The sequence below is a fragment of the Lissotriton vulgaris genome, chromosome 1_1 (assembly GCF_964263255.1).
Source record: "Lissotriton vulgaris chromosome 1_1, aLisVul1.2, whole genome shotgun sequence".
Classification (NCBI taxonomy): domain Eukaryota; kingdom Metazoa; phylum Chordata; class Amphibia; order Caudata; family Salamandridae; genus Lissotriton; species Lissotriton vulgaris.
In genome coordinates, this window is record NC_141685.1 from 1,704,234,254 (window position 1) to 1,704,261,870 (window position 27,617).

The 27,617-nt window shown below is 41.1% G+C and overlaps 1 protein-coding gene across 3 annotated transcripts in view; it reads right to left on the bottom strand.

The window, feature by feature from the left end:
* SFMBT2 (Scm like with four mbt domains 2) overlaps positions 1–27,617 on the bottom strand; it is a 916,952-nt gene that overhangs the window by 684,822 nt on the left and 204,513 nt on the right. For all 3 annotated transcript variants that reach the window (XM_086918957.1, XM_086918956.1, XM_086918958.1), the window contains exon 2: positions 3,564–3,716. In XM_086918957.1, coding sequence (XP_086775083.1) covers positions 3,564–3,657 — 94 coding nt within the window. In that variant the 5' untranslated portion in view covers positions 3,658–3,716. The remainder of the gene's footprint in view (positions 1–3,563; positions 3,717–27,617) is intronic.

Consider the following 27,617-nt stretch of genomic DNA (forward strand, 5'->3'; position numbering starts at 1 on the left):
CAGTTTTGACCTCTACATGAAACCGCTTGGCGCTTTACTCACAGATAATTGTAGGCAAAAAACCTGATTGGGAAGGGAATAGGTCCTTAAATCATGGAAAGTTAGACAACCTATGATTATAAACAAAAGAGATACTTCACATGATAATCACTAGATGTAGTGCATAATAAGAGACCGGAAAAGCAATTGATCAGTTGATCATCAAAATACTTCATTCATTGGATCTTTGAGAATTATTCTTTTAGTCAGCTATGCACATCTTTCTCATACAAATCATACACAGAAACAATGATGTTACATAACATGCCATCCAAAACAAATACAAAGAATAGAAGTCAAAGAAAGTGCAGTAAAGAATGTGTTCTGTTAGATGGAGTTGCTTCCTCTGACTTCTTGCCTTCTGACCTCCTATTTAGGGGACTTCATTTGTGCTGGCTTTAGGATTCTGAGCACTTTACCACTGCTAACCAGTACTAAGTACATATTCTATGTATTCCAAACAAGGAAACATTGGCGTATCCACAATTGCCATATTTAATTTATTAATAAGTCTCTAGTAGTGTGCACTATTTGTGCCATGGGGGCTGTAAATTAAATGATACTGTTGGGCCTGCACCCTCTCAAATAGCCCTGTAAACATGGCTCAGGTCTGCCTCAGCAGAGCCTGTGTATGCAGTTCTAAACTGCCATTTTGACGTGGCAAGTTAACCTACTTGCCAGTTCCAAACCTTTCCTTACATTACATATAACACACCCCTAAGGTAGGCCATAGGCAGCCCTAAGGGCACAGTGAAATGTAATTAAAAGGTGGATCATTTACTTTTGAGTTTTTGCATGTCCTGGTAGTGAAAAACTGCAAAATTAATTTTCCACTACTGACCTATCTCTCCTATAGGTTAACATTGGGGTAGCCTTAAAACATCTTTTAAGTGTAATTTCCAAATGGGAAAAGATGGAGATTTGGAGTTTGGTGTCTGTGGACTCATAATTTAAAATCACAACTTATGATGAAGTCGGATTTTAAATTGTAAGCCTGAAAATGTCACTTTTAGAAAGTTGGCATTTTCTTGCTTTAACCATTTTGTGCATTTGCCTGTCTCGGAATACACATCTGGGATGGGTGACAGCTGGGCTTTGTGCATTTCCTCTAGACAGTCACACAAAGGGAGCTGGGGTGTGCCATTAACATCCTGATGGCCCATCACCAGGCTGATGGGCCTTCCTGAGGTGGATTGGTAGGGAGAAGCGGACACTTGTACCTGAATAGAGGTGTGCCTCTCTCCACACAAAGAACATTACAACACCCTGTAGTGAGTCTGGAGCCATGGCAGGAAAGGAAGGCCTCTTTGAAGTCACCCCCACTTCAAGGCACATTTGGGTATAAACACTGGACCCCTGACATAATCAAATAAGGGCTTTGCTGGATACAAGTGCATTCTGCCTGGAAGAATAACTGCTGTGCTGTAGGAGTGGCTGCCGCTTTGCTACTTACTCTTCTCTGTTGACCTGTTATCTGCTGCTTCATGAATAGGAGTGAGAAAGACTGGACCTATTCCTTACATTCTTGAACCCAAGTTTCTCTAAGGTCTTGATGGTTTGCCTCCTGTTCTTCGAAGTCTCAGGGTCACAAAAGACTTCTGACAACTCTGCTGGTGATACTTGGCTCTGTCATCTGTGGGTCCTACCCTTGTCTGAGGTGTCACTTCCAGTCCAGGGCCTCAGAAGTGGGTTATGCATCTATTTTCTGCAATAACCAATGCAGTGACCCCTTTGTGTCTATCTTAACCCATGCAGTAACATTTAAGCGCTACCGACTTCTAAGCACTGTTTTTAAATGTAATCTTTCAAAATTCATATCTCAATTTCTACTGACTGGATTTTTGTCGTTTTGATCTTGTTTCACTCAGATAAATATTCTCAATTTTTCTTATCTGGTGTGGTTTTTTGTGGGGTTTTCACTGTGTTACTGTAGCTAAAGTGTTGCACAAATACTTTACACATTGCCTCTTAAGTTAGGCCTGACTTCTCTGTACCAAGCTACTAGATGGTGAGGACAGTTGAATTTATGTTGTGTATCTGATTTACCCTGACTAGGATTGTGGCTCCTGCTTGGACCGCTGGTATAGTCTGCCACAGAGCAACCTCAATTTCTATCATGTTCTATCACTAATTTGTGTAACAATATATAAGAATTTATATACAAGGGATTATATCCAATGCTATTTGTAATATGGTGGATGGGATAGCCATCATATTTGTGACGAGTAACTCACCTGCTGAACTCTAAATCAGACCCTAAGTTTGAAAGATATGGCAATTTTGACCCAAATTATTTTGCCTGATTCTTTTTTCCTTGTCTTTTTAAGAAGAGCTTCTAGTGGTGTAAGTCAAACATTTTCAAGGAAAAGTTTAATTAGCTTTTTCGGGTAGCATTTGTTAGTTAGCTTGTCAGATAGTAGACTTACATGGTGAAAATAATCATCTCTTGTAGAACAAATCTAGCAAATTCTCATAAACTATCCATTGCGGAGGTTGTCCCTCAGACATCATGGATAGAAATTAGTGTAGTTTAGAGCACTATTTTGATCAGTTTATTTGTATATAGTGAAGTGCACAAAGAGTTGTTATTGGCTAGTATCTCAGTATCCAAAAACATTATAGATGATCTACCTTTTGACATGTTAATTTTGATGTCTTGTAAGGGGTTATTTAACCATTGCAGGAACTAATGCAGAGAGGCTTCAGTGCCCATCCATACACAGAAGATATCAGCTATGAATTTAACCCATAAAATACTTAACACTGTGTTTCTCTTGGCCTGTATTAAGTACTGTCTGGTTAGAAAACCTAACTCTTAAAGAACTAAAGCTGTTCTGACATTCTTTCAGAGAGCAGGGCATATAATAGGCATACATCTGATTTAGATGCAACCTCAATAGCCTGCCTCAGAACCATCCCTGGGCACTTTATTTTTCAATTCTCAAAATCCTCATTACCACAATGTTCCATAAGCTGTATCTGAAACTATGGAGTGCTAATCACTGTTCACTAGAGACAGAAGCAATGTAAAGGGCACAAAAAGAGAACTAACTCTGAAGGCTCTTCAGTGGTGCAACCGAGAAGGGAATGTTGCGTTGCCCATTCCATCATGGCTATGCAGATTAGAAAGTTCAAGAACTGCTTACTTCTGAGTTTACTGAGTGGCCTGTCAATTGAAGGATTGAAACCAGGCTGGGGTCACTCAGCATATCCGAAGTCTATGAATAGATATCTTTACCAGGGTTTAAATGAACGACAATGATTTAGAGGGCTATGAAATTAACATAAATTGCAAATGTAAACACTATTTAAAAACAAGTAATTACTAGTACTTTTAGTGATGCTAGGAGCAGCAGTCTTTAATACTACTAATGTTAGTACTATTAAACATGAGCACTAGCCTCCCATCACAAAGTAAAATATGTGTGAATGTACACTGATGACATTGGGTGTGTAATACATTTAAAGTAGTAATTTTAATATTTTCAAATCCAACCTAGGAACAATAATACTACATTGCTCACCTGAGTCTAGAGGTTCTTTGTTTCCGTTGGCTGGATTATGTGACTTCTCCGGTGACTGATTCCCAGAATCCGGCATGCTGGAATTCACAGACATCTTGGTCTCTGTTCTTGGCAGGGATGGGTCTTTCTACTTCATCGTGCAGTGTGTAACCTCTGGAGAGACAGAATAAAACATACTCCGGTGAAATTAATTGTACTGTGGATGCTGCAATTTTCCACAACCACGTGAGACCGTTTGATCCTTTGTGATTTTTTGTGAGTGCAGGGATCATTAACTTACATTTCATCGGGAACAATAGGCCACTAAGAATGTATCAGTGTCCACACTACCTGCTAGATTCATAACAGATACCTTTATGGTTCTTTATTTCTGTAAACTATCAAACAGCGCGCCCAAGATGTATGGGTGTAGATTATCAGTGGCATGAGTTAAAATACTTGATGACCATGCAAAATATATTGTTGGTATCATGATCCAGGCTAGGTTTGACATCTGGGCACATAGGCATTTCCACATGGGACGGTGACCTGCATGGCTGCATTTCTAGTCGGATGGGCTGCCCAGACTGTCACTGCCCAGTGTCAAGGCCTTGCCCAGCTGCTGCTCACTCACTCACTTTGTCCTTGCTTTTGCTTCAGCTGCAACGCTGCAGAGAGCATATGTGTTAAATGCTACTGAAACAGTTTTTCAGAGTGGCATCTTGTCTCATTAGTAATAAGTGCGGAACTGGACAGCAGGTCCGGGGTGAGTATGTGCAGAGACTGGGGAAAAGGAGTTCAAAGAGTGGGGGGCATCCTCACATTAGTGCTTTCCATACTGAGGTCATGTACAAATTGGCTTGGTAATTCTATTACAAGACCGAAGGGACACTTTTGAATCATCTTCAGTTATTTAAGCACCAGAAGCAAAGAAATTAAACCAATAAAAGCCTACTCTACCTCAGGCAACACTTCCAAAAACACAAAGCGCTAACACCCTCCTCAAATACTGCCGAGCCAGCAGAGCAAAGGATTGGGTTTTGCCCAAAATGTTGTTGCAACATTTTTTCCCCAAACAAGCTGCCCCAATGTGATTGCACGCCACATCTGCCAGTTTTAGGTACATTTTCATTGCATAGTTGCACTGGCAGAGCATCATTGGAATTCCCCAATAATCACCCTTTTACCAGAAACGTTTGCCTTTTCAGACACTTCCCTTATCTGTATAATTGCCCTGGGATACCCTATTTGCCTATTCAGTGGAAGTGAGTGGACTACAGTCTCCAGACCAAGGAGGAAAGATGCCATTGGGGTCTCTCAGAGTATCTAAAATAACTGCATATCTAGACATTGATGCAGCATCAGTGGGTGAGGCTCACTCAGCAACCTTATTTTCCAGGGCTCTTGGACCAAGTCCCCAAACAAACCATAACAGATCTAACAAATTCACACAAATATAATATACAAAGTTAATGTATTAAAATATTTAAACAATTCATGACCACACGTTAAAACTGTCCTTCATAAAGGAACAAGTGAGCAGCCGCACAATTTTTGGCCTGAGTATAACTGCTCTACTCATCAATTTTAAGACAACTCCAAACCTTGCCTAATTAACGACCCTCCATAGTTTTTCTACAATTTATTGCTAATTTTAAAAAGGAGCAAACACTAAAGCATACTTCACAGGTTTCTGGAACCGGTACGTTCTCAACAGCTGAATATTTTAAAATTAGCTTAAGAAATTAGATAAAATAATTCCTATACAATTTACAAAATACAGAAAATGCAACTGTGATTGAGAAGAAGACCCATCAGAAGGACAGACAGGCAACCTAGGTTTCCATTGAAAGACATCCCCTTGGAAACTAATCTCCACACCATACCCGCCCTAATTTGAACAATTACCCACTGTTAGAAATGGGGGTCTCTAGATGGCAATGGTTTGCACCATTGTCCAAGTAGGGACCCTTCTTCCTAGTCAGAGTAATGGGGATACAATTCTAAATAACCACGGTTCACCCCCTGGGTAGCTTGGCACGAGCTGAAAGGCTCATCTCAGAGGTAGTGTGTAAAGCATTTGTGCATGCATACAGTAAAATAGTGAAAACACTACAAATGGACACCACATGAGTTTAGAAAAATAAGTAATTTTTATATAAACCAAACAAGACCAAAACAATAAAAATCCACAATACCGTAAAACACATATGACTTTTAAAAGGAAGAAATAGTTCTGTTCAAAGCAAATTGCAGATGAAGTACTTTTCACACAAAGTACCTTGGATGCGTCACTCGCACAAACAAAATCTCTTGCAGGGAAGATGATGCCCAGGGAAGGTTATGCGTTGGTTAATTACTTCATGGGAGGATATGCGTAAGTGCCTTACTGTCACATAGGGGCAGTGATGCGTTGGTTCCTTACTGAAGAGGAGGTGATGCGTTGGTTTCTTACTCTGCGGGAAGGTTCTCTTAATGCGGCCCGGCGTACTTGTAGGTGTGAATCCCAGATACAATGCGTGAGGATAGAGGGGATGCACCATGCTTCTCGTCTGTGCATTGCTTTCCCAGCTCACAACAGCAGGGACAACCTCCAGAGGACCTGACCAGCAGCAGGCACCTCCATGCAGGTCATAACTCCCAGAAAGAAAGTTCAGGGGAGCTGGAGGTGAAGTCTTTGTATCCCTGAGACTTCAAAAACAGGTGACAAGGTCTACTTCAAGCCCTTAAAGATCTTCCTCAAGCAGGGAATACAGCACACAGAAAAGTCCTTGTCCTTTCCTTGGCAGAAACAGCCACTGCAGGCCAACCTTAGACATCACACAGAAAAGGGGCAGTACTTATCCTCAGCTTCTCCAGCTCTTCTCCTTGGCAAACGTTCTTCTGGAATCCCTGAAGTAATCTAAAAGTCTGGGGTCTGGGTCCCACTTTTAATAGCACAAAATACTTTGTTTTCTGGTGGTATAAAAACTCTTTGCCCATCCAAAACCAGTTCAGTCCTGCAGCTTCCTGGCAGGAGGTTAAGACAGCATTGTCAAAGGCAAACCAGACCCATTCAGGTGTGAAAGAGCTCTCTTCCCCCTACTCTCAACACAGCCCAGGTCTATTTAGCCCAGCTCAGACTCATCCTGGAAAGGCAGGACACACCTCACCCCCCAAGTGGCTATCTGAACAGAATGTACATCCCCAGCCCCTGTCACTCCTATGCAAGACAGTCAATACACAAACCTAGCAGAGACACACGGGATGGCTAAGTGAAAAAATATTTACTTTCTAAAAGTGGTATTTTCAAACCCAGAATATAAAAATCATCCTTACTAACAAATGCATCTTTATATTCAAAGTTCAGCTATACTACACTTTATCTTCCTATCTTGTCCTAATGGGAATTTATATTTATAAGATGTTATAAATGAACTCCCATTCTATCCTATGGGACAGATAGCCTTTCAATAGTGAAAGACAAAATTGGCAGTATTTCACTATCAGGACATGTTACACACATCAGAGCATGTCCTACCTTTCAGATACAGTGCACCCTGCCCACAGGGGTACCTTCGGCTTATCCTTAGGTGTGACTCACATGTTAAAAAAAAGAAGGTTAGTGCCTGGCAAGTGGATGCACTTACCAGGTCGACAAGGCAGTATCAAACTGTGCACAGACACTGCAGTGGCAGGTCTGAGTAACCTTTACAGGCTGCTCATGCGGGTGGCACAATCAGTGCTGCAGACCCACTAGCAGCATTGGATTTACAGGCCATAGGCACACACAATGCACTGTACTATGGAATTACCAGTAAATCAAATATGCCAATCGTGGAAACACCAATCCATAAATACAATTTACAGGGAGAGCATATGCACTCTAGCACTGATCAGCAGTGATAAAGTGCCCAGAGTCATAAAACCAACCAAAACAGGGTCTAAAACAGAAGGCCAAAAAGCAAAAAGTCTGGAGATAAGCCCACAGGAAAAGCCAAGTTACCTATTGAAACTAGTTTTGGGGTTGGCCCAGACACTGACCCATAGCAGGAGTGAGGTCAACCTGATCGTTTAAGAGATTTATAATAAATTCAGCTCCAAATGTAAAATAAAAGACGAACTCAAGGGTGGAACATTAACAAGTAGTCTGCAATAAGATTTCTTTGGTTTGCAAAACTAAAAGATTTTGGACAGCCCCAACTCCCAGGGCCACACATAGCTGTTTTAGAAGATTGTTTTAAAAGGAGACAGTGGGCTCTTCAAGGATGAGTGAATAATAAGATTTAAAATCGCACCAGCTGTCCTATGCCATAATGGGAGATTCCCCAGATATTTGTCACCAAAGGCCCGATTACGATATCGTGTGGTCGGACTGCCTTCCACTGTTGTGGCGGTCAGGAGACCACCTGACAAGCAGTTACGATATGACTGCGGTGGTTTGGAAGTTCTTATTTACACTGTGACTTGTGCTACGGCCCAGGAAAAGGACCGGAGCACAAGCAACAGTGTATATGAGCACATCCATGCAACGTGTGCCATGTACCATATAGTGCATGGCACTTGGTGCATGGATTTATGTGGTGCACGGCTTCAGGCAAGATGTTGTTTTATTCGGAACCTTTCAAGCGACGCGTATCGAGTACCAAGTACTCTTGATCACACACCAGTTAAACAGTTGGCTTGCTTTTTTAAATGCTGTGTTTCCCTGACCCAACCTATGGGCCAGACCTATATATATATATAACATCATTAACCACAAAGCAAATTGGTTTGCAAATGTCACCATAACCCACAGATGGCAAGATAGGACCATATTCCACGTTACCCAGTTTGTATGTTAAATGATTATTCTGTTTTTTTCCTTTTATTACAGCCCATTATGGACAGTTATTGTAATTAAAATATTTTGGTTTAAGTTTAAAATGATATTATCAGAGAATGAGCTGCATAAGTCAAATATTTTGAAACACAAGTAAGAAAAACTTGACTCATTATTTGGCCATCTATCTCGTACAACCCTAGTAAACCACACGTTGGTAAAGCTCTACAGTGTTTTTTAGGGGTTGTATATGTAGATAGATAGATAGATAGATAGATAGATAGATAGATAGATAGATAGATAGATAGATAGATAGATAGATAGATAGATAGATAGATAGATAGATAGATAGATAATAGATAGATAGATAGATAGATAGATAGATAGATAGATAGATAGATAGATAGATAGATAGATAGATAGATAGATAGATAGATAGATAGAACAGGCAGATAAATAATAGAATACTCAGATCTACATTACGATTTTCCAGGAAATTAGGCAATTACAATTTCTTGCATTGACTATTGAAATGGATCCAATGTGGTCTCCCCACCAATATGATTTACACGCTCCAAAGAGCACAACTCTGTGTTGCTCATCTTCTATTCAGATAAAAAAAAATATAGACCTCTTATTGCTTACTCCTATTTTATTCCACTGGCTTCTCGCTAAGCAGAGAATTGACTTCAGATTCCTTAGCTTTGTTCACATTTCTACACGGTTTTTTCCACAGAATCACCAGTACTACAGCTTAGCACATACCCATGTTTGTGCTTCCTTTCCATCCGAATCAGATGCCCAGTATGGGCTTCTGAGAACCGCCTTCCTCTCGACCCATCAAGATTAAAGCCGAACGGAGAAAGGTCCTTTACTCTTTTGGAATTCTTAGCTTCTGTCTCTTCTACAATAAACCGCTTACGCTTGATTACTCCGTTCTGTCATAAAGACATCAGTCAGGACCTAGAGGTCAATTAGAGTTTGTTAAAGCAAGAATCTGCTATAAATTGCCACTAGCAAATTTCATGGTTTAGAGCCTCATTTAGAACTAGTGCAACAACTTGGTTTCCGATGACAGAGCCTTGGCAGGCTCTGCCATCGGAAACCCTTGGCAGGCTGTCAGCCAATCACGGTACTGCTAAGTCCAAGTAGCGGATGACCCGTCCTACTTCAAGCAGGGTCACCATCATCGAGTTTTCCTTCCTGGGCCCGTTATACAAAGCACGTTGGTCACACAAAGGAAAACATGAAAATGCCTCTGATGTGCAGGGGTAAAACTCCCTGCATGTCACAAACTTATATTTTGCTTATTAGCAACAAATATCTGCTTAAGGGATTTGGTGAAAAACAAAACATTCTGCAGGTTATACTAAAGGAGGATATAAGCACAGCTAACTCCTGGGCTGAATATTTTGTATCTGTAATAAAAAAACAACAGAGTTTAGACCATACCTGGTCAAATATTCCATCAAAATCTGCATTGCAAAATATGGAGTCTCAGTCATCCTAATTTCTCAGGAAACTGATTTAATGTCATTCTTATAATCAATATATGCTGATTTAATCAACGATTCATACAACTCATTGTCCATGTGAAGGGAATTGGGTTACTGGCTGGGGGGAGTTAAACCCTACTCAAGCAGCAACTACAATTCTTGTCAGGGTGAAACACAAGCAAATCCCAAATTAACCTGTGCTTAACCCTCTAGTAACTTGCCACAAAAAAAGGTAGGCTTAACTTAGAGGCAATGTGTGAAGTATTTATGCAGCACTTCAAACAGTAATACAGTGAAAACACAACACAAGAAAAACCCCACACCAATTTCGAGAATAGAGCACAATCTATGTAGCACCAAAACAACAAAATCCAATTAGTAGGACCAGAGATATGCAATTTTATAGATTTAGATTAAAATGGTGCTTAAAAGCAAAATGAGTCAACTCTGGTTGTCTGGTCATACAGGGACCAAGTTAGACCCACTAAAAAAAGTACCTGAAATCCTAGTTTGTGGAGCACTGAGAGATGCTGCATCGAGGATGCGTCATGCAGCACTGGTTCCAAGGAGTTACAGGGTGTGAAGCAGTGTCCTACGTCATGGGTGAATCATGCAGCAGTGGTACTGAGGAGCTATGGGCTGCAATGCTAAATCCTGTGTCGCGGATGGGTTGCACAGCATAGGTTCGGAGGAGCTGTGGGGCACTCCATCAGGGATGCATCATGCAGCAGTAGATCTGATGTGAAACTGTGGGGAGATACGCTGCACTGCTTCAGTTCTGCTCAAGTCCACAGCTGGGCTGGCACCTTCAGGCCCACTTCCAAGAATTCTGAACTGTGGTGACACCACTAGGGGGGCAGGGTTTATATCAGGCACAGTCCAAGTGGAGGGTTCAAGGTTTTTGGAGACTGTTCTGTCCCTCAGGCTTTGATCAGGAGTTCAGCCAACTAGCCCTATAAGTCACTCTGATGGTCCTGGGTTAAACATGCGGGTCCAGTCATTCTCACTCAGGCAGCAGGGCAGCAGTGCAGCAGAGTAACAGGGCAGCAGAGTAGCAGTCCTTCTTGCAGCAGAGCAGCACAGCAGTATTCAGAGTCTTCTATAGGTAGACAGACTATTTTGGTCTGAGGGTCCACTATTTATCCTTGGTACAAGTTTTAAAGAAGACACTTCTAGGGTCCTCCCAAACAAAGGTGCCTGAAATGTCCTGTTGCCTTGCCCTGGCCCCAGCTTGTCTGGGGGCACAAATGGCTAGTGTGAAAACTTTGGGAGTGTGCTAAGGCAAAAACTTTGTGATGTGTAAGTGTGGTAGGTGACAGCTCTACCCCCTATCAAATCAGAGATGCCCGGTCCTGCCAACAGCTATTCCCCTTTTGTCTCACTGTCTGGGAGCAGACAAACTGCCAGCCACACCTATAAGAGTGACCCAAGATACAGGCTGCCGGCACTAAGTGGTTGGAACGAGAAAATCCCAACTTTCTAAAAGAGGCATTTTTGGAATTGTGACTTAAAATCTAACTTTGCCATTAAAGAGAGTTTGAAATTGCAATTCTTTAGCGAGCAAACTTAACTTTTCTACCTGGTTCCACTTGAAAGTTAGCACTTATTAAATGGAATAACGTAACCTAATGTTATCCTATGAGAGAGGTATGTAGTGATTTTAGTGTTTTTATGTTCTAAAAGTTAAGAGTACACTTCCCACTTTTTAAATATGCTTCACCCTTCCTCATGGGCTGTTTAGGGCCTACCCTAGGAGTCACTTATATGTATTAAAAAATTATGGTTTGGCAAAAGGTTTATTTAAAACTGCATATACAGGCCGCAACGGCAGGCCTGAGTCATGTTTTAGAAGGCTACTTAAGTGGGTTACACAATAAGTCCTGCAGGCCCACTAGTAGAATTTAATTTACAGGCCATGGGTACATGTAGTACCACTTTACTAGGGGCCTACAAGTAAATAAAATATGCAAATTGGGGGTAAGCACATTTTGCCATTATCAAAGGAGAAAGCACAAGCACTTTAGCACTGATAAGCAGAAGTAAAGTGTGCAGAGTCCTAATAGTCAACTGAAACAGGTTCAGAAAACAGGAGGTGGAAGGCAAAATGTGCGGGGATGACCTTGCAGAGAGGACCAAGTCCAACACCATGCTATATTATTATAAAGAACTGCTTAACAGATCTTGCTGAGTTCTAACAATGAGAATGTGTGTTTTTATTTTGTCGTTATTTTTCCAATGAAGGCTTCTGGAGCTCAGTGATTAACTATCTGAAAGTGCCAGAGTACTGTAGGGTCAGCCAATAGTATAAGGAATCTATTATGCTCCATCTATCCCGTTGTTCTCGAGTCAATAAAGAAAGACGTGCCTTTTGAAGTCCTAGGTTTTAAAAAATGTTTTCTCCAAGTACATACTGAACCACGGATATGGCGTAGTAGGGTGGGAAATAGCAGTGACTATATGAGCTGGAAACACAAACTGGCAGAACCAACCAAGATTACACAAGCTTGTTGGAGGGATTAGAAAAGAAAAGTTGCAGATGTTTTATTGTTAGGTGCATTTGCATGTACGTTACTGTGTACAAGCAGAAATAAAGACTACAAAAAAAAAGGAAAGTCGTAACATTTTGTTTGAATACAGGTAAGGTTTTTGATTTCTCATGCTCCAAAGAAAATGTAAATATGCTTTTGAAGAAATTGGACAACTGCGTATTGTAGAGATAATAATATGCATATGTCATCAACCAAATCTCATTGTTTTAGCATACATATTTGGAAATATGTCTTTAATTCAGTAGTTTTATGGAAAACATAGTTGGAATTACATTTGTAATGACTTTTGCTATTTACTGCAATATAAATCTATCAATCCATCTATGGTGACATTTTGAAAGCAAATGCAGAGTGGGTAGAAAAACATGGTTGCCTGATCGAATTTCATATGTGATGAAACTGAACTCGCCTCACTGGTGGCGGCACTGTCATGATGGAGATCACCACCTAGCAAGTAGGTACTGATCTCTAGATAAAGCAGGCGGTCTTCTACACATTACACACATGATTTCTGCATCTCCTGACAGCCTCAGGGGCTATTTGCCCAAGTCTAAATGACACCCTCATCTTGAATTCTCCTTACGTTGGCAAATAATGCTTTCCTGTCTTCGTTTCCCGAGTGCCCTCACGCTGCTGTCTGGTTGGCTTAGATTTATAAACAAACAAGAAATAAAAATAGAATAATACTATATATATATATATATATATATATATATTGACTGAAAAAACATAGGTTTCAGATATGTTATAGTTAGGAATAAGCATTTAAAAAAACCTTAGAAATTCACTGAAAAAACCATATGTTTCAGGGATGTAATAGTTAGCTAGACATTTCACTCGTATAAAACCATTGAAATTCCTCTGTCATAGTTAGTTGTACTAACTATAACTCGCGCAGCCGCAATCCATTACTGATGATGTCACATATTACATCATTCATGACATGGTCAGTGACATCACTGATGACATTTCAAATTACATCATGATGACATCACCATATTACATCATTCATGACATGGTCAGTGACATCACTGATGACATCACTGATGACATCTCAAATGACATCGCTGATGACATCACTGATGACATCATCCAGTGAATGTGGTTTGGTTCGATATTTAAGTAAGTATTATATATATAGCAATCTGCATTAAAGATTGAGTGTATGTGTATAAGTGTCTGGATGGAGGATCTAATAGCACTATGATTGACTGTCTAATTGACTTTTTTAAAGTGTCTCACTAAATATATGGGATAGTGATTAAACTTTGTGAATATCTGTTTCACTGTATCTCTTGTTGTGTAATCTACTACATAAGGTGGTTACTAGCTATGTGAAAGTCTATATTAGTATTAATTTGTTAGGTGAGTATCTGTATGGGATAGTGGATCTGTTTGTGGCTGGGTGGGAGGTGTGTGATTGTCCAAAGATGTGTAAATAGTTAATTTAGTAGGTATATGAGGCTAGGACTGCACGTGAAAACACTTGTTTGGGTGACTGAATTTCTTTATGGGTGTGGTGATGAGTAAATATATTTCTCAATGATACATGTTCAACAAAGTAGAAATATAAAAGGCAGCGTATGTGACAGTCGTTTTTATAAATAAGTATACTTAAGGCTCAGTGATTGTATGAATGATTGTATTGAAAACTGTATACTTGTAAAAGTGATTTTATAACACACTAAGAATGAGTTACTTTCTATATGAATAAATAAAGTGGTGTTTGTATAAGTGTGTAGCTTAGTAAATAAAAGTATGATTAATTGTTTGCATAAGTGAGTAAGATGACTGCATAAGTGAATAGGATGTGTGCTGGTGTGTGATGTAGGTGTATAAGTATATTTAATAGTATTCTATTGATCTTTGTAAGCATGTATGAGTGAATCTATAGGTAAGTGGTTAGATGTGTGTGTAGATGTAGGAATCACTGAGTAGGTTTTTAGAAACTTGTATTGGTGTGTCAATGCATTCAAATATGGTACTCCATATTTTATAATGAGTGTTGAAAGGTAATGCTAGTGTATGATGAAGTGTATCAGATTGTCACGTGGATGATGTAATAAGTGATGTCATTTGAGCTGTCATCAGTGATGTAATCAGTGATGTCACTGACCATGACAACTATAACAGAGGAATTTCAATGGTTATGTACGAGTTAAATGTCTAGCTAACTATAACACCCCTGCAACCTATGGTTTTTTTAGTGAATTTCTAAGGTTTTTTAAATGCTAATTTCTAACTATACCATATCTGAAACCGATGGTTTTTCAGTGCATTTCAAAGGTTTTTTAAATGCTAATTCCTAACTATAACATGTCTGAAACCTATGTTTTTTTCAGTGAATTTCAAAGGTTTTTTTCAATGACAATTTTTAAATGTTTTAATTGTTGTATTTATTTTTTTGATACTGATTTACTACATTTTTTAAACTATTTATTTTTAGATATTTTAAATTACATTATAATGACATTACATTACAAAATATACTTTCTCAGAATGAATTACTTTAGTTTAAATACTTTGCAAATAGGCAATAGACTTTTGAGTAGAGTAGTTACAGTTGTTGCAATGGGCAACACAATTTCAAACACAATGCAACATTGAGCTCGATGTGAATTTCTAGTTAAATGCAATTAGTTTGTTTATGGATTACTTTTCTAACCACAGGACTGGATCCTAGATTCAGTCCTTGGCCTTCTCCTATAAACAGTTGAATAAAAGCGTTTTGGTTACAGTAGTGATTTTAAGGAAGATTTTTTTATTTTAAAAGTTGACAATTTTTTCACATAGAATCACCAATGTTATCCTATGGGAGGAAATTCAGTTAGCAGGTATGTAGTGTTATCGTTACTTTTTCTTACTCGGTGGTGGATCATGGATCCAGCACTGGTGCATCTCCTGTAAACAGTTGAAAGAATGCATTTAAGTCATAGAGGCGATTTTTAAGGAATATGTTTAGTTTGTGAAAATAGACACTTAGAAACTTTTCTGGTGAAAACCAGACAATGGATTCCTATGGAAGGAAATACAAGTTACTGGTAAGTACGGTAAGAATTACTTTTCAGGGTCAATGCTGGGCTAAAAGATGCAGCACTGGGTTCTCTCTTGATGACAGGTGAGTAAATTGTAAGTCGTTGTTCAGATGATTTTAGGTGAATATTTTAAAGTTCCAAAACTCCACACTTAGAAGAATTTCCAAGTGAAACCAGTCAATGTTAGCCTATAGAAGGAAATTCAAGTTACTGGTAAGTATGGTTAGAATTATTTTTCAGGATCAGTACTGGGCTCAAAGATGCAGTACTGAGGTCTCTCCTGATAACAGGTGAGTAAATCAGAATTCGTAGTACATCCAGTAAGCGCCACAGAGCTGCGTGGCAGAGAGATGTAAAAAGGGGCACGCCTGCACCACCTCTCTGCAATGCAGCGCAGTGGCGTTTCCTGGAATGGTGGGCTACTTGGCCCCCATAGTCCCTCAGGTTTGAAATGAATTTTTTCCCCAACTTAAAACTCGCCACAGGGCGTGTTTTCACACATCACGTCAGGCCCCGTCCCCTCCCTTCACCACTGTGTAAACACGCCCTGTCACCGTTCTAAGTTGAGAAATTAAGTCCCCTTCAATCCTAAGGGCACCTAGGGTCAAACTAGCCCACTAGGTACCTCCAGTAAGTGTCACAGAGCTGCGTTGCAGAGAGGTGTAAAAAGGGGCGTGGCCTCTGAACACATGTCTGCAACACATCTCCCTGGCGCATACTGGAGATACCTGTCGGGCTATTTGGCCCTCATGGACCCTCAGTATTGAAAGAGAATTAATTCCCCAACTTAAAACGCGCCACGGGGCGCGTTTGCACAGTGGTGAAGAAAGAGGGCATGGCCTGAGGTGATATGTCTGCAAACACGCCCTGTGGCGCGTTTTAAGTTAGGGAATTAATTCCTCCTCAATCCTGTGGGTCCCTGGGGGCCAAGTAGCCCACCAGGTACCTCCAGTATGCAGAGAGGTGTTCAGAGGCCACGCCCCTTTTTACAACACTCTGCAATGCAGCTCCGTGGTGCTTACTGGAGGTACCTGGAGGCACCTGGTGAGGGTACCCAGGCACCCTCAGGATTGACAAGGAATTAATTCCCCAACTTAAACCGTGCCACAGGACGTGTTTTTACACATGTGAACTCAGGCCCCGCCCCCTCCCTTCACCACTGTGCAAACTTGCCCCGTGGCGTGTTTTAAGTTGGTGGATTAACTCCCTTGAATACGGAGGATCCCTATGAGCCCCCAGCACAATTTATAATAAAGCCCCGGGGTTGCGGTCCCCGGTCTGGGAACCCCTTTGGGCCTCCCACCTAAACTACCTAAACCACAAAACTATTTAATTGCCCCCGGGATTTGGCCCACTGGGGCTAATAAGTAATATAGAGCGGGAACCCGCGCTTCATTTTTTATTTTTTTTTCACCGGCAAGATCAGCAGACCCTGCGTGGATTTTGACGCTTTTTTTCAAAAAGCTGGGGGTCCTTGTGGGACCCCCTGAGCAGGCCTAGGGGGTCAGGGTGTTTCTACCCTGCCCCCTTTTTGCGTTTTTCGCATTTGTTTCTGAGGTTTCTTGTGCCTCGGTTCTTACGAGGCACAAGATGGCTGCCAACACTTCCTGATTTGGAGTGTTGACAGCCAATTAGAATACAGCTCGTGCACAGCAGGGTACGCTTAGGGTGCGCGGATCCTGCACGGCCATAGATATATATGTACTTTTAAATGTCATTTTCTCAGGAACTACTGAACAGATTTACACCATTTAAGCAAAAGGCACGAGTCTCATCTAAGGACTACCTCTTTGTGGAAAATTGCATGGGGAAAGCACGTTTTGGGACCCCCTTTTTTCTCGGCCCTCACTACACAAATAATCCCGAGACGTTCAGGAAAGGAGCGGACCGGAGCGCACCACCAGTTTTTAAAATTTCAAGAAGATTTATCAACCGGCGCCAAAGTTATTCCAAATAGAATGTTGCGAATTTCCTATGGAAATTAGGTCCTAACTATAGAGGGCACGCCAATGGAGTCCGTAATTAGGCCCAGCAGGCTTGATATACAGCCCCCCCTTGAGCCAGCTGTTGCGGACACCTACATAAGGATTCTCAGCTGGAATACAGCGGGCATTTCTAGAAAGTTAGATCTCCCAGAATGGAATACTGTTATTGAGTCTTTTGCGATTTGTGCTTTCCAAGAGACCTGTAGTATAGAGCCCCGTTACAAGGTTGGCTATGCGACCTATTTTGTACCAGCAATCTCCCCTCCTACAGGGAGAGGTCGCCCCTCAGGAGGCCTTCTCATATGGGTTAGTATCTCCCTGGGCTGTCATATCAGGCAAATAGAAACCAATTCCCCAGACATATTAAGAATCACAGTTAGAGGGCCCCAGAGAGGGCGTACTTTGGAGATATTTAATATCTACTCTAGGGGTACTAAAGGTGGTTCCTCATCCCCAATAATCACCATGGTTGAGGATAAACTTAGACAGTGTAGTGATAGCAAGTATGTCCTGGTCGCAGGGGACTTCAATTGTACATTCAAGACCCTTGCGGCAGAGGACATCCTGGACATTTCCGATGAGGATGCCAGGAGGGGTATCCCATCATTAACAATTCTGCCTAAAAAGAGATGGTCCCAACGGGCCGTTCAGCTTAACACCTTGACAATGGAATTTGTTTTAAGGGCAGCAAATGGCAGAACAACATTGGACCCTTTGGGAGCCCATACGCTTAATAGGGTAGGCCACTCCTCAAGGATAGACTATATCCTCCTGGATCTCAAGCTCTGGAGATTCATGAATGATATGGAAGTCTTACCAACAGTGGACAGCGACCACAATCCGCTCTCCTTGATCTTGCACTCTCTGTGGGCGCATAAAAACGACTCGCTGGTACCACCTAAATCACTGTCAACCTCTGAAGTCTGCCCATCAAACTGTGGGAGGCGTCTTAAATGGTGAAAGGTTGTCTTGGATGAGGGGAAAGTCCAGACTATAGGGGCACTTATGGCAGCGGCTCAGACCAAGCTGGACACAACTACCTTGGATCCCTCAGAAGTATCTGTACTTTTTTGTGATACTGTTGATGCTTTGGGCAATTTATTTATAACACATAGTAGGGGTCCTCCGGCTAGGGAGTGTCAGAGATCTAAGGGTAAACCGGGTTGGTATTCCAAAAAATGCCGGCAGATGAAATCTGCACTCATAACAGCAGTCAAACTGAAGGTCCCTGAGTTGATCCGGCTGGCCCGGAATAACTATAAGCTGTCCATTAAGGAAGCTAGGAAAGATTGGGAGGATCAGTTTTGGCATGACTTAAAGGAAGTCAGTGCAGTGAGGGATTCTAGTGGTTTTTGGAATTTAGTAAGGGCTAGGAATAGGCCCGACAACACCCTTTTTACGTGTAACATCACTGGCCAAATGTGATTTGATCATTTTTCGCTTCTATACACCGCCCACCTGGATGACAGGCAGGGGCTGATTATACCTTCCCCCATGGACTCCATTGTGGAGAGTGAAGCCCATTCCTTTACAGCCAAGGAAGTTGAAAATGTGATAAAATCCTTAGTGCCGCACAAAGCAGCAGGTCCCGATGGGATACCGGGCGACTTGCTACGTCTCAATTACATCGAATGGGGGAGGCTTATTTCAACTTTACTTAATGCCATCCATCATGGCGCAGCAATCCCAGACTCATGGAAGGGGGCTGAGGTCGTCCCGATCTTCAAAAAGGGGAGGCGGGACGACCCTGCTAATTACCGCCCAATTAGCCTAATCGATTCTACACAAAAGGTCACTGGAAAGGTGGTTCTAGGGTGAGTGCTACAGTGGGTTGATGACAACAAAATCCTTTCAGACTATCAAGCTGGTTTCAGGACGGGCACAGGGACTATTGAGCAGGCATTTAGATTACTGCTCATATAATGGAAGGTGGTTGTACTAGGCAAAGGCAGTCTTTATCTCGCTTTTATCGACCTATGGACTGCCTTTGACCTGGTTCCTCGGGACCGTCTGTGGTGGGTATTGTCCGAAAAGGGGATGCCCGCTTACATCTTGTCATTATTGGTGAGGCTCCATACTGGAAACTTTGCACAGGTGAGGTGGGGTACCAGGGCCAGAAGACCGATAGAATCTTTGTGAATAGGGGTGTCCACCAAGGGTGCGTCCTTGCCCCCACTCTGTTCGCACTATATGTGAATGGAGTGGTGGAGCACCTTTTGAAAAATCCATCTGACGCACCTTCCTTGGCGGGCAAGCGAATACCAACTCTCCTATTTGCTGATGATACCCTCCTCATCTCTAAGTCCCCTGTGGGACTACAGAGCCTGTTGGACAGCTTCCAGTCCTTCTGCACCTGTAGAGAGCTTATAATAAATGCTGGCAAGACTAAATATCTGGTACTGAACCCCCCCAAAAAACGTGGTCGTCCGCCTTCCCTGAACCTTGTGCCCCTGGAAAGGATTGCGGAATTTGATTATCTAGGCATCCGTATATCAGACACTATGCAGTGGAATCCACACCTCCAGAAGATGTTGTTAAGCCACAAAAGGGTAGTGGGGGCACTCCTTAAGGAACAGCGCTCTTCCTTAACCAAACCTGTCGCTCCGGTGATAGATATATATAAGGCGAGAGGAGTTAGCGTGGCCCTTTACGGGGCTGAACTCTGTGGAACTTATAATTTAGACCAGTTATCCAGATCTCAGAATAAATTCCTGAAGGAATTGATCGCCCTCCCACAGAGTACCCTGATGTTACCCCTGCTGTTTGATATGGGGTGCCGTTCGATTAAAGACCAGGCACAACTCTGTCCGCTACTGTTATGGGCCCGCCTATGGCGAGTCCCAGAAATAGCCAACTATGCGGATGGGATGTTGGAAGTAATGGCTATGCCGGGTTGGTCCAAGATCAGGTGGCTGAAAGATGTCAAATCCTTGCTTGAAGAGTTGGTGCTCGGGGATGCCTGGGTATCTAGATCTGCTCCCCCTAAAGCTGTCCTTAAGAAGCTCTACTGGAGTTGGGTATCCTTCAAAAGTAGTTCCGACCCTAAACAAGGCAGAGTAACCATAGAGTTTCTTAGGATTAAGGATGTGGCTTTTCGGGAACCCTACCTTGATATTATTTTAAAGCCTACTGATCGGGCATTGTATTTTAAATTCAGGGTAGAAATTCTCCCAGTAGGCGAATGGACTGCACGTTGAAAAATCCCGTCTCAAACTTCACCTCTTTGCTTATTCTGCACGTCCAGAGTAGAGTCTGTTGCTCATTTTTTATTTGAATGCCCGGCATACAAATCACCTAGAATTAGCTGGCTTAAACCAATATGCAGAGAACTTGGCACCAGACATTACATTGTTGCTCTGCGTATTCTGATGTCAGACACTCGGCCCTTGTATGTGTGCGGATTGTCAACATTTTTAACATGGGCTTGGTCAGTCAGTTCTAAAAGGCTAAATGAAATTGTTTAATTATGGTCATTGTATTAAGATCTTTTTAAGTATTTTTAACTTGATATGTATATTATTTTAAATTGATTTGCTTGAGCACTTTATATATTGTGGTTATTAAGTTGATGTATTATGTTATGCTTTTAAAGATATTTTTTTATCGAAATAAAGCCTACTACTACTACTACTACTACTAACTATAACTACCTACTGGTGACTGCCAGATATATACAAACACACACACAGATATATACACATATACACACACAGATTTTATATATATATATATATATATATATATATATATATATATATATATATATATATATATATATATATATATATATATAGAGAGAGAGAGAGAGAGAAGAGAGAGAGAGAGAGAGAGAGAGAGAGAGAGAAAGAGAGAGAGAGAAAGAAAGAGAGAGAGAGAGAGAGAGAAAGAGAGAGAGAGATAATGGTGAATACTGCAAACCTATTCATCACTAGTTGATATCTTTGCCATTTATAAGTCGGTACTTTTGAACAGTGACTATTTTCGTTTCATGTTGATGGCATGAATTTACATATATATTGCCTAAAGCCCGGAGCCTATCTGCTTTATGTTCTCATAAAGAAATATTTATTTTAGCTGTTAAGAATTTATTCTAACACCATTTCATTTTATGAACCATTTCTTTTGCATTTATGGTATTGTTTACTGTACTATCTATCACATTACATTATGGTTTGGCAATCATTTCAGTTGCATTTTGACCTTTACTGATGTGTCTTCGTTAATGATAGATTCCCAGGCTGTTGCTGCCATCAGTATACGTCCAGATGGCTGCACAGGGAAGCCTCTTTAGATCCATGAGTTAGTGCTGAAATGGGCTCAGTTGTATTTCCACCTATTTCAAAGACTAACTATCCTAAAAAGGTAAGCGCAAATTGCACATACATTAATTTGTTTCTCTAGTTGTACATGACCCGTTTGCAGGGTAATTTACACCTCGGTACAAACGTAATATGCGAGCGATTTACAACAAGGTATAAATGAATGTGGACAGCAGCACACGTGGCATTCGCATCGCATTTTAATTTCATTATTACCCTTAAGCACAAGTATTCTTATTACCATGTAAGACTTGATAGGGACCTCCAGCGTAAATGCAAAAGTGATATGTACACTCTGCTGCTGTTTGGCACTAGTGCTACGAAGTGTTCACATTTAATTTGCACCCTTTCAGAAGTAGTTCTTGTTTGGTTTACATGCTTAGATTGGCAGCTCATTAGCTGTAAATGGGACAACGGATTCACGACTATGAGTAAAGATCCAGGTTATTTACACAAGAGAACACGTTATGAGAATGCAATAAGCTTATCAGCCTAAATCCTCACTATAACGTATTAGTCCTATGGCACATAATGTGTTTATAGATGTCATTGTTACATTAATTATGCACTTCTTATATTCTCATATAGGAGTCTATGCATTATTTCTGCACCATGCAGGATGCAATTTCTGGGGTCTGTCCTCTCTGTGGATGACTCTGCAGAATAAAACAACATTATCGATCCCAATTTGGGCATAAGCCCAGGTGTCTGCCTCAATAGTCATTCAAGAGTCAGTTAATGATCACTTACCAGTTTATGATCAAACTGCAGGTTATAAGATATCAGTAACCTTACAGTAAGCCAACAATATAAAAAATGATGATGATAAATTATCCTGGACTGAGCAGGGCACAAAAAGTCAGCTCATCATGAGCCAGTATGCGAGGGCGGTCTTACGCTTTTCTAGCCAATGTGAACGAAGTCTAAATAAGCCTGCCCTCCCAGTCGAACAAATGAAATCCCTAGCTGCAGGTTCATGCGGAGCTGAACTTTGGTATATAGGGACGCACCACAGATTCAAAAAATTGAAAATCAATTTCTTTGGCGCTCTCTGCACCTCAGTGCAGGGACCCTGTTGGCTGCACTAAGGCTACAACTGGGTTTGTGTAGCATGGAAACAATACTAGCTCTCAAACCAGTATTGTTCCTGATTAGTCTTTGGGCTAATCTCAAACTAAAGACCTATAAGAACACACATACATACATACATACATACATACATACATACATACATACCTCAAAGCTTTTTGTGATACCTGGATGAAAGGTGCAACACAAAAACTGCCCTGAATTAATCAAACTGCATCCAAATCAAAAGATCTAGCCGATGTGGAATAATGGTCCCACCCAGCAAGGAGCAAGTTCAAGCCTGTAATTAATCAAAAAACAATATGAATCCTCTGTCAATCAAACTACGCCAAACAAGGAGGCCAACTAATGTCTCAGTTTTTGGAAGTTAAGTCCAGTGCTGCATTCGAAAAACATATGGATTTACTTTACCCAGAGTTAAAAAGATCATTATCCATGAGGGTTAGACTAGACACATTACCGGCTTCATGAAGCGATGGTTGAATAGGAAAAGAGGCACACGTGTTTGTAACTGAATGGCATTGGGCGAGGGAATGGTTATGCACGTTATGCTTTCTTTGTACTAAACCATTGCCTTAAGGAGAATACTTGTACGTCCCCTGTTCAAAAAATTAACATCATACATTGCAAGGATGCAATGTCCTTATGCGACCAGGCGAATTCTGAAGTTTTTCTTCCTGGTAGACTCATGTCTAGACCTTGGCAATCCTAGACCAGTTGTTATTCCTGCGCGAGGGGAGTCACAAAAGATGGACTCAATTAGGATCATGGTTTCAAAAGATGCAGATTGTACATTTTCACTTTTTTGATTTCTCCTCATGATCTAGAAATGGTACAGAAAAGCAAAAGTAGTTGCATGATATGGATAGTGCCTTTTGTACACCTTGAGGTCCAGGCACTATTACACAGCTTATGATACACCAAAAAACATAGAGCCAAGTGACTGGTTTGTGCATTTCCACTTGGGGTGAACTTGTTGTTGCTACACATTTTATGCTACCTTACACAAAGACAATGTTAGACAAAGAACATGCTTCCCAACCACCTCTTTCACAAAATATCAGAAAAGGCTGGAATCTAATATACTCATGCCAACATCTGGGCATTGTAATGGTCATCATAGTGTTTACATTTTGCTTGTCATTAGCCCTGGAGTGTCCTGAGAGGGCTCTGACCCTAGTTCTGGGAGGGGGTGCAGTCTTGATGATCTGTGTGACCTTTGTTTCACATTGCCTTGATTGTTGCCGTTCAAATTATTTACTCACACATTTTAACACAAAGAGCCCATTTCTAATGTTGATATTGGGTGTTTTTTATGAGATTGTGTTTTATTTTTATGACTTTTTTAAGCTGAAACAATGAGGGATTGATTGACAAAAACAATATCCTAGATGTAGACAACACAAACATATTCTTTGTATTAGGCAAATAACCCCAACTTATCCACTTTTTAACAGACTATTAACACATGATCTCTTTCAGATGCAAAATGGATTATCAGCCAACTATCTAAAATTAGAAAAACTGCACCTTCTATTTGTGAGTCTGTAAACCAGGACCACAACCCCATTCATCACGCCCTCATACATATTACTAATGTCCAACGTGGCAAGAAGACGGAAAACCTAGAAGGTCCGTTTTTATCCACTGTCTCCTACAAACCCGTAGACAGCTTTCCTTCACGGATATGATTTAGTGTAAACTTTTATACATGTATTCAAAACAGTTCAATCATTGTATATGAGTCAGAAATCTCCGTTCCAAAAATATTGCATTCACTGACATCCTCCAGAAATCTCTGTTGTAAAAAACGAGACAGCTCATTCAACAACTAGCTGCAAATGTAGAGGGAAACAACCTTGCTTACTGAAGGCCTCCAGTTCTGTTAAAGATTGCAATAACTCATGCCCATAGTGATTGTTATTGTTATTTATATAGCGCATGGCTACCCGGAAGCATCCCAGCGCTGTGTGGATAAGAGTCGGAGGAGGAATATGACTGGTAATGTAATTTCTGTTCTTATTAGTGATGTCATCGAGGATATGATTTGAGATTTCATCAGTGATGTTATGTGGGAGGTCATGAGCCGTTCTTAACGGGGTCGAAGGATATGGTACTTGTAGTGTACCAGAACTTGCACATTTCAGGGGTTTTAACATTATGCAACTGAACAGTAACATCACTTTAACTCTCATTTTACAATACTTTTCTTTTTTTCCATGGAAAGGGAAAAGTGAATGCACTACATTTATTGCAATACTTGTGTCTGTTGTGGTTTAAGTGAATATAATTTTTTTTTTTCACAACAGGTTTTATTGATTGATTAGGCAAAGCATAAATACAGTTTTCCACAATCAGGAAGGTACTGTCAAGTAGCAAGGCACATTTCTATATTCTTACAACCCAATCAATTGAAGGAAATAACCCTCCCACCCCCCCCCCCCCCACCCACCCATTCAATACAATTCAAAATTTCTTTATTCGACTGAAGGTAAAATCAGTCATAAAAGTACATAGAAAAAAAAAGGTAACATATATATAATCAGTTCATCATTTAAAAACAGTTAGATATAAAACAGTAGATTGCGATGTACCCTATCACAGCTCATGCAAGAGCAACAGTACAATTCATTAAGATACTTATTAACCTTCCATACTTTTCCTAAATCTCAGGGCTGTCTTTAAAAAATTGATTATGTATAAAGTGCTTTCACAGTGCAACATTTTAAGATAAATCAGTGTGGGCCTTATTTGCACGAAATTCAATTTTTTAAGAAGAGGTTTTAAAAACATTTTTCGAGGTACGGTATAGTAGGAGCATATAAATAAAAAGTGCGCCAGATCTTGCGGAGACTTATTGTCGCAGACGCAAGCTGGCAGCACTTGTCCCCTATGGGCTCCAATGGGAACGGCTAGCATCAGGTGAAAAAGGTCAAAACGAAATCTAGTCAGTAAAAAGCGCTCATATCTGGAGGTGGCCCAGGATAAATAAGGTTCTATTTGAATGCATGTTTTGGATAAAGTGTGGCTCAACACACTGCCCTTCTTCAGTTCAGTCTCTTCCCTCGCCAACTGACGGGTCATTAAAAAAGTAGTCTTTACAGATGTTACATCATACTTTGTTACTGAGTGTGGTACTAAGAAGAGGTCCAACCTGCCCAGATTTTGAAGACAGTCTCGAATGTACTTTATCCAGGGTATCTTTAGTTTCCCATCCCATGTGAGTGCTTCAGATAAAATGTTCTGAGTGAAAGGTATTTCGTTGTTCATCCAACAATTTAGCCAGCACAAGAGGGGGTTTACTGCAATTTTATCCTCTAAATGTGGTGTGCCCAGTTCCTTGTGGATGGAGAAGTTGGCCGTACTCTTCGGTAAACATAAAATTTGTTTTAAAAAGTTATTTTCTGTGATTGTTAGATCAGGCACTGGTAAGAACCCCCAGAGGTCACTCCCATAGCAGGCAACTGATATGCTTTTGGCTTGGTATAATTTCATTAATGCAGCCACAGGTGTGTTGCCCATTTTGCGAGCAAAGTCAGTTATTGCCGCATTGGTCCTTATTAAGTCTCCTCTCTTTTTCTTTAGCGCTGGTCCCCATATAAGTTTACTGTCGAACAATACGCCAAGGTAGGAAAAAGTTGTTGTGTAGGGTATTTTTTCCCCGTTAACGGATAAAGGGTAAGTCTTCTTGGACCCATGTCCTACCTTCATGATGAACGACTTGGCGTTGTTAATACACAGGCCTCGTGAGTTCATAAAATGAAAAAAAGAATCCAATAAAATTTGAAGGCCAAGTGCAGTTCTTAAGATAAGGACGGCGTCGTCAGCGTAGAGAAGGACTGGGAAGCCCCTTTTACCTATGTATGGGTAATCCGTGTTTGTTCTTAAAAGATGCTCCTCTAAATCATTGATGTATAAATTAAAAAGAAAAGGCGCTAAAATACAGCCCTGTCTGACCCCCCGATTTATTTTAAAGTCTTTGGTCACTTTCAGGTCTTTGGTGTACCGCACATTCGCTTGTGTATCGCTGTGAAGATCGGCCAAGAAATTGATTAGGTTTTTTTCGACCCCCATTTTCAGCAAGACATCCCAAAGTTTATTTCTGTCGACACAATCGAATGCCGATGAAAGGTCCAGGCCATATTGAGTATACCGTTTCTGGCCAGTGTATATTTGCCACTAATTAGGTATAGGTTCAGACATTGTGTTATTGTAGAATGTCCTGGTCTGAAGCCATATTGTGCTGGTGACATAACTTTGTTGTTTTTGGCCCAGGTGGATAACCTATTTAGGATAATCCCACCAACAACCTTGGCGACAGAGTTAATCAGTGAAATTGGCCTGTAGCAAGCTGCGTTACTTCTGTCTCCTTTTTTGTACACGGGTACAATAGTTGAGGCTCCCCAGGACTTAGGGGCCCTGGTAGCGGCTCCAGCGTTAACCACTGCCGTGAGGATTGGAGCCCAGAAGGCGACGTTGGATTTAAATAAGTCTGGGGGGAGGCCATCTGGGCCCGGGGCCTTGTTGCTGGTCAGACAGCGAATCCCCCTTTCCACTTCTTTATCTGTGAATAACAGCGGGGCTTCTACAGGGAGTTTTGGGGCTTGCGTTTGCTGTGTATCGTCGCTTTTAAAGATTGCACTAAAGTGAGAGACCCACTCACTTTCAGGTATGCAAGTTCCAATGGAAGCAGCGTTCGGATCGTCAAACATTGGTTTGTTGATTAGGCTCCAAAACTTGGAACTGTTGCCCAGGATGGATGGATCAAGTAAGGATTCCCAGATGCTCGCCTTTATAGCTT